Source organism: Populus alba, chromosome 8 (assembly GCF_005239225.2).
Source record: "Populus alba chromosome 8, ASM523922v2, whole genome shotgun sequence".
NCBI classification, from domain to species: domain Eukaryota; kingdom Viridiplantae; phylum Streptophyta; class Magnoliopsida; order Malpighiales; family Salicaceae; genus Populus; species Populus alba.
Genome location: NC_133291.1, coordinates 12,388,488 through 12,396,677, shown reverse-complemented (window position 1 = coordinate 12,396,677; position 8,190 = coordinate 12,388,488). Strand labels below are relative to the sequence as shown.

Here is an 8,190-nt window from a genome sequence, read left to right as displayed (position 1 = left end):
ATGGACCACGAGGAGGATTTGTGGTCTAGTTAGCTAAGACGGTCGATTTCGGTGAGATCCATGGACCGTTGGACTTTGGAGCCAATGGAGGTTGCCCTCTTTACATGTCCTGCACTATCCAACGTCACTGATGTGTCTGGTCAAGGATCAATCCCGCAATGTGAGCCGTTGGATGTATCGTGTGGGTTTTGTTATGGAGGTATGTGGCTGCTACCTTTTCATGGCCATGGTTGTTATGGAGGTATTTTTGTTTTTAATAATGAGATGCACCTCTAAAAACAAAAAACACAACACAAAATTACATAAATAAAAATACTCTTATCATTAATTAAAAAAGTAATATTCTCCGCAAACCAAAATTTTTATTTTATTTAAATAAAAATAAAAAAAACTCAGCTTGATTCGCAAGTTAATCCATGATTTAGTTCATGGTAGATTTTAAAAAAATTAGTAAATAAAAAGTTGGATAATATAAAAGTGTTTGTAAAAAAAATTTATTTGTTTTATTTTTTTTTTTTTAAATTATATTGATATATTCATATTAAAAATAATTTTTAAAATATAAAAATATTATTTTAAATAAAAAATATTTTTAAAAACAATCATAAAAAAACACCTCCAATCTTATATAATCAGGTTTAATGAATCAAAACCTGACTTAATTTAAAAAAGTCAATTTCATATTAGTTTAATGTCCATACGGCCGCACCCAGTAGTGGTGGTGCTGATGATAAGTATGTCGGGGACAGAATACTGTGGAGTCCGGCAAAAGCTGACGGCTAGAATAGTGGCTGTCTCGCTCAAAATTGAATCTTGGTGGGACACAGATGGTGTCTGGAGGAATGGGAATGGGAAAACACCGCTGAATATGGGCAGATTTTTATTTGCATTTTCGATAAATTAAAGAGGCTAGCATTGAGTGGGTTAGTTTCGACTCGGAAAGCGTGATGGATACGTGGCACACATATCTAAGAAACCCCGTCACTTGACTAGATCCAAGGACCAAATATCCACCTCCATTCCTGCATTGACAGGTGTCCGGTTATAAGCGAATCAGCTTATCTTCTTTGGTCCGTAGCCACCCTCGCCCTCCAGCACAAACAATCAATTATTGGAATTTATCATCCATAATTGTTGCTCGCTCTAGGCAATAAATTACATGAAAAGATGCTAAATTGTTTATTGCTATGGAATTTTATCATAATTATTGGAAAAAAGCTAAATGAACACATTTAGAAAAAATCATCGGAAAATATTTAAATTATCTATTTAGCTATATATAACTTCAAACTTATAAAAATATTTAGAAAAAAAAATCTGTATTTGAAAACGTTCTTCGAATTCCAAAGTGGGAAAAAGTTTTTCATATTTAGCTAACGAACGAAACAAAATTGATACAAAAGTTTGTTTAAGAGTAAATCTTATATTAATCTAATAACTAAGACGGTCTGTTTTTGTGTTTAAATATATTTTAAAAATATATTTAGTTTAGAAAAATATAAAATTAATAATTTTTTTAATATTTTTTTATAATTTTAATGTTCTAATATAAAAAATATAGAAATATATTTTAATATATATTAAAATAAAAAATACCCTGCACCTAAATAACTAATATACATTGCATTAGGAAACGCGAGGAAATCCATATTGTTAAAAAAAATAATTTTTTTTAAAAAATTAATTTTTTTATATATTTTGGATCATTTTAATACGCTAATTTTAAAAATAATTTTTTAAAAAATAAAAAAATATCATTTTAATATATTTCAATATAAAAAACAATCACAATCACAAACAAAAACTTAATCCTTAACTACTCTATATCCTGTTTTTTCCCCTCTATTACGATGAAAGATAGCTGTATGATCCAAAGCATTCTCTTCTACCTCTTTGCTGGCATGTTCATGCTGTACTCTAGGTGTGTTTTTGTTAATGCAGTAAAAAGTTTTTTTTGCAAAAATATTTAATTAAAAAGTTTTCTGAAAAACAACAAAAGTAGAAGAGAATGGGGACAAGTGGTGTGACTATCACAAAGTAGTTACAAGTTACAACATGGAAATAGTAATTCACGCATTAATCTTTCATTCTAAACTGGAGATCTCACTCACGACTCACGAGTATTGTTGAGTTGTCAATCATGCTCTTTTTAGACTCATGTTCCACTGAAATTTTTATTGGATAATCCATGACTTGAATTATACAACTATAATAACTTTATATACAACAAATAAAAAAAATTATAAAATTTAATTTTTAATTAACATAATATTAAAAAATAACATCAAAACAAAAAAATATAATTAAAAAAAAAACATTAAAAAACAACATAAATTAATATGTCAAACATTTCACTCGAGTTATAGAATCAAGAATAAGTCAATATTGATGATGAATAATCCTTTGTGAGTAGAGCCAAGTAAAACCCTTGTATGTGGCACAAGCAGGCAAAAAACCCTACTAGGTCAATAATGTGCATCTTTATACTTTTGTTTTTCCTTGAAGCGGTGGGAAAAATAAAACGAGTAGATAGCTGACACTTGACAATATACGCTGCCCTAAGCAGCAAACTGCAGCGAGTTACCGGTTAAAGAAACCTTGCACAGTGTGTTTTACATGTTCAAAATTTTTAAACGCCTATTTTGGTGCTTAAACTATAATCACAGACAAGATATGGAATTGAAACAAAGGCAGCCAGTGGCTTGATGATTCCTGTGGCAACTTGGAGCTTATCTAGCAAAAGCTGAACAGAGGCCACACCGGAAACATTCATCTAATAATGGGCAGCTTTTACAGCTGTTGTCTGTGCCTATTCTATGGGTGACCTTTTGGACCAAATACCTGTGGTTGGCTGGGAGCACATACTTTACTCACCTTAAGGTCACGTAACAATTTACAGCCCGAAAGAGGTTCAAAAATCTTCTAATCTGCTTTGAACTACAAACTCTTAATAACCTCCTATATCAGCTTCATGGGGAAAAAAAGAGAGACAAGTTCAGCTCGACTAGCGATTTGCCAAAGATGACAAAACTCTGGAAGCCAGGAAGAATATAGCAGGTCCACGTACAAAACATGGACAAAAGGTTAAACACAGATTGACAAAAATAAATGGGAAGCATCCCCTACATCAATTTTAGACAAATTTTCATCGCATATCACCCAATGTTTCAGTCTACAGTTCTCCACTGTCATTACTTCTCATACCATGTATAACCCACTAGTTTCATCAATTAAACCATGGTCATCCAAACAATGAATCATATAGGGGGATTTAGTTGCTTATTCTGGTATCATTTTCCCTTCAGAAAATTATACTGGTAAATGATCATACATTTTCAACCAAACAGAACAATCCGTTTCAGCATTTCTTAAAACTATGCTGGAAGACAAATCCTAGAGAAAGAACAAAAATGGTTCAATGTAGTGTATATAGTATACATCCATGTGTATATGTAACAAATCATGATGCAATTTTAAATTTATAAATCAAAACGAGTTGGATGTCAATACCAGAAACGGAAATCAAATGAAAGAGCAGCATCATGATTCTTCTCAGAGAAATTACATAGCCCTGCTGGACCAGACAGAAGGCATATGACATCATCCTACTATTAAGAAAATCAACATTTTCTTCACAAATGAAGCTCAAAAGAGGCAGTATATGAAGTTAACAAGAATCCAATCTTTGCAACTCTGCTTGGATGGTTATAATGTAACACTTTGTTTCTCAGTTTTCTGTTAATAGCTTCAACAGTTTACTCTTTTCTTAAGATTCTTTAACTGAGATTTGTATCAAATGCGCACCCATTTCAGCCATAGCAGTAGGTTTAGCATTGCTTCTTTCTAGAATGAAAACTCACTCATCCAGAAACTAGAATCAAACGAATTATATACCTCAATTTCATCATTAGGATTCTGTCTTGATAATGAACTCAATTATGTTTAAAAATCAATAGTATTACTTATCAACAATAACAAGAAGTCCACATAAAAAGCAAACCCACTTCATCCAAAACATAAACAGGATGTATTTAATACATAACTCTAAGGATCTGTCTCGTATAACACCCCTTTCCAAAGCAATTGGATAAACATTGTCTATCATTTTTTAATACATTTTAGTAATTAATTTTCAGAATCCAATGGCTAAGAAACATCTGCGCACAAAGGAACTTGTGTTCCGTACAAAACAGTAAAATCAATTCAGTCTCATTCTCGTCTATGAAAAAAAACAAGAAATAAAGAAAAACTAAATGCAGTACTCTTCACATTGTCTATCCATTCTGGTGAGCAGATTAACCCTCTGCTATCACTCTAATAAACCAAGAAAAATATAAGCAGAAATAAAAGTAAAAAAAAAAAAAAACTAATCGAAACTCGAATGTAATTGTCCAAGAGGTCTAAATTAATAGCAATGCAAAGTTATTCTATCATCCAATTCATCCCATAACATTTCATCTCTTCAATTCATTTGACCAATTAAAAACCCTAGCAAACAAATGCTAAGACTACAAAACCAGTCAAAATCAATAAAACAAACCTACTTCTTGGACGATTTCTTCTTGTCCTTGGAAGCCACAGCCGCAGGCTGTGGCTTCGGGTGCTTCTCGGCTTCGCTTGGGTCCAACCACTTGAGAGGATGGCGATTGAAGAAAGGCCAATTAGGGACAGTAACAAGTGAGGTGAAAACCACTCCACCGGCGTAAATTAGCATCATTGTTCGAAACGATCCCGTAATATAACCGGTAGCGAAAGCCACCACAGCGAAAACTATCAGCAGTACCTGCATCCATAGCTCCGCTAGTTTCTGCCCTTGCCAATCCATCTGATTACCAAAAATTCAACAATCACCTAAATATAATAATACTTTTTCATACCCTAGATTATGACTAAGAAATTAAAACGCAAATCAGATGGAAGCACGACTGAAGGGGAGAGAGGAGGAATCTTACTGGGGATGTGAAGTGATCCCGAAAGCGAGAGGGAGAGGATGTCTGAAAGAGGATCGGATCTGCAAAATTACGAAAAAGTGATAGAAGTGAAGACTTTATTTTATATATTAGTATGATGTAATTCCGTTCTTTTTTGACGGTTGGAATGTCTTTAAAGTCGTCAAGATGTTTTGGAAACCATGGGATCAGACTCATGGGACACGTAACGCATAGAGGAGGATGTAACTGAATAATTAACGGCGGAGATTAGGCCACTCATTGAGAAGAACCGGAAAATTCTAATAATTAATAATAATTAGATTCATTTTTTATACCTAAACCCAAAAAAAAGAAATTCACGATAAAACGAGAAAATTATCAAATAATAAATTTATTTATTTATGTTTACCTCTATTATGAATTAAGTATTAATAATTACTATTCCAACAATCTAAAATTTCTCGAGAATAGCCCATCATTATATACTAGTTTCAACGCACAAAATTCACGCGTTTCTTATTAAACTATATTATTTTCTCCTTTTTATAATGTAGTGTGTACATACTTAAATTAATTTGTTTAGATTTTAATAATACAAAATGAATTTTAATAGAAATAAGAAAGTTAAAATCTTAATTTGAATTATCTTTTAAAATTTAATAACTAGTAGTTGGTATAAATTTATATAAATCTTAAAAATAATACTTATTGAAAACTTTTCAAAATATAAATCGATAACAAATAAAACTGTATTATAGAATATTACACGGTTGAGCACCATATAATTGCCCATTGGTGACTTGTCAGTGATCTACATTATGTAATCGTTAAATTTGGAAACTAGAATTGTTGGGCTTTACCCCGAGGGGAACCCTTCCAGAAATTCTCAATGGCCTGAGCCAAACCCAGGCCAATGAGGGGGTTTGGAAATAGTTTTCAACCAGCAATTGACGCGCCTCGGTTAGAACCTCACTAGCTGCGTCATTGCCCCAAGCGCAAAGATAAAATTTGAGCGAGCGTTGAGGCATTGTTTATAGTCAGCGCTCCCTTTGACAAAGCTCTATTTCTTCGATGTGGGACACTTAGGAAAGTAACGGTCGTCTCCAACACCCTGATACAAGATAATAATAGCAGGTGCACGAGAGAGGTACGACGGAATGCTACAAGTGCTCTTTAGGTAGATTTACATCAAATATGAAAATAAAAAAGAAAACGAAGATCAAAGTTCAATAGTTCATAAAACTAAGCAGATCAATAACCTTCGGTGTGATACCTCGGCGACTAATTAAACATTCATCCTATCCAAATTCTATGTTTCTTAAATGTCAAGTCTTTGGGCCTTTTAGCTTTCTGTTGTTCAAGTTCCTAGATGTTTCAGATTCTGTGGACTTCGCAGTACTGAGAAATCTAAATCTGATCCATGCTAGGTAAGTAACAATCAGCCCAGTTTTAAATTTACATCAGCAATACAATTACTGGAATATTTGATCCAGAGGTTAAACGGATTGTTCCGTACGGCCAGATAGAAACAACGACAGTTGCATAGCAAATCTTCCCTATTTCTTGACAGGACCGATAAGCATTTTCCTTCAGGAAAGACAACGTCGTAGGAAGTCATTGAGAACAAACCACCAGCCATGGATCCCTAAGTTTCAATTGGGTCCCCAAAATAAGGATTCACATAAACTTGGCCGGTGGCCAATGTTCTTATATGTTTTTGGTAACGAAATACAGAACATGGAAATCCTTCCGCAGCTCAGTCTTACAACTACTAGTTAAGTATAGATAACAGGAAAGACGTCAACTATCTTCACATACATGCAACGATCTTACATTGCATCCTTGTTATAAAAGGAAGCCCGTTAAGTCAGCTTAAGCTTTGCAGCACTCATCTCCATTGCAAATCCATCCTTTCCCTTTTGAGTCCCAGTATTTTCATCTTCCTTCAAAGCACACTTGGGGTGAAGATCAAATTCACATCGTTTGCAACAGAAAGACCAACCAGATCCCAGATCCCAGATCCCATATCCCTACAGGCATCGCAAATACATGTACTGCTTCCAGTTTTGCCTCGTCCATCACAGCTAACTCATCGAGTTTCTCCGGTGTAAATGGATAGACTTCAAGACCATGGTCTTCAATAACTTCAGCCACATTTGGGTTCAAAGTCTTTCCATCCTGCCAATTATGACTAGAGTAGGAAAGGTTCTAAGCTCAAAATACTATGCTAGCTCCTTACAGCTCCTGTTCTTAAATGGCGAAGCCAACCAATGCATTGTCTCAAAATTTTCCTTCAAGGTCCAACACAGGGATCTGTAATTTCAGATAGCAAAAATCGTGAATTATGGAATCATCAATTTAATAACATAACTAGCTGATTGAATAAACCGTCTACCTTGCTTCCATCTTTAGAAATCATGTAATCACGTACGTGAGTTCGAAACCAAGACAGAGCTTATGGTTTGATTCCTCTTAGCGTCCTCCTTTTGCTCCTTGAGGAAATTCAGCCTATCAAGGGTGAATGGATATCCATCCACACCATGTTCCCTGATGGTTCTGACACCACCATCACATGAAACCTTCCCATGAGCACTTCCTTGAGACGTTTGCAGGTCTCCGTATCAGAAAATGGAATGGCAAGACATGGCATTTTGGAGAAGGACGTATTGAAGGACTCGTCATCTCTGTTAGAAGAAATGAAAACAAATTCACAGTCCCCTTTGGATGAGAGCTATTCATAGACTTCTATCAACAATGGGGTGAAACTTCGGCGCATGGCCCGTACCATACACCAGAGAAATAGAATCCCACGATCCTCCCAGCCAAATTGCTGACTTTAACCCAAGTAATAAACTACTGCATAAAAGAAGTGTCTGATCACCGTTGTTGCGGATGAGCAAGTCCCTCTCAACTGAAGAAAGAAGAGATTAAAGGTCAAGAGAAACGTCTTCGGTGGTCATTTTTCTTATTTTTTCCTCCCTCTCCACTACAAATTCACGCTGCTATGTAATTGATCCACTTGCAGGCTAGAAATCAAGAATAGTTGTGTAAGGTTACTTCCATTTATTTGGACAGCAAGCTTACTTTATTATAATATAATATTGATCAACGATAAGTTCATTGATTGATTGGTGATGACGGAAACATTCTCATTTACAACTGAAAATGATACGTTTAACCCTGTTGCTTTTCAAATAGCTTTTCGTATCAAAAAGCATGTCAATAATATTTTTTCATTTTTTAAAAATTATTTTTGATT

At 34.3% G+C, this 8,190-nt stretch overlaps 1 protein-coding gene, 1 non-coding gene and 1 pseudogene across 2 annotated transcripts; all 3 read right to left on the bottom strand.

Annotated features, from left to right (window-relative positions):
* Positions 1 to 4,357: 4,357 nt before the first annotated feature.
* On the bottom strand, positions 4,358 to 5,111 carry LOC118058108 (signal peptidase complex subunit 1). The gene is made up of 2 exons (XM_035070809.2): positions 4,953 to 5,111; positions 4,358 to 4,825 (listed from the first exon to the last, which is right to left on the bottom strand). The coding sequence occupies exon 2, from the start codon at positions 4,823 to 4,825 to the stop codon at positions 4,541 to 4,543; it is 285 nt and encodes a 94-aa protein (XP_034926700.1). The 5' UTR covers positions 4,953 to 5,111; the 3' UTR covers positions 4,358 to 4,540.
* Positions 5,112 to 5,783: 672 nt separating this feature from the next.
* On the bottom strand, positions 5,784 to 5,934 carry LOC118058254 (U4 spliceosomal RNA). The gene has a single exon (XR_004689129.1). It is a non-coding gene; the product is annotated as a U4 spliceosomal RNA (small nuclear RNA).
* Positions 5,935 to 6,797: 863 nt separating this feature from the next.
* Positions 6,798 to 8,107, bottom strand: LOC118058100 (probable nucleoredoxin 1; annotated as a pseudogene).
* Positions 8,108 to 8,190: the final 83 nt, after the last annotated feature.

Bases quoted from the DNA above. Each gene is read 5' to 3' on its own strand.
- LOC118058108 (XM_035070809.2), bottom strand. From the start codon at position 4,825: ATGGATTGGCAAGGGCAGAAACTAGCGGAGCTATGGATGCAGGTACTG.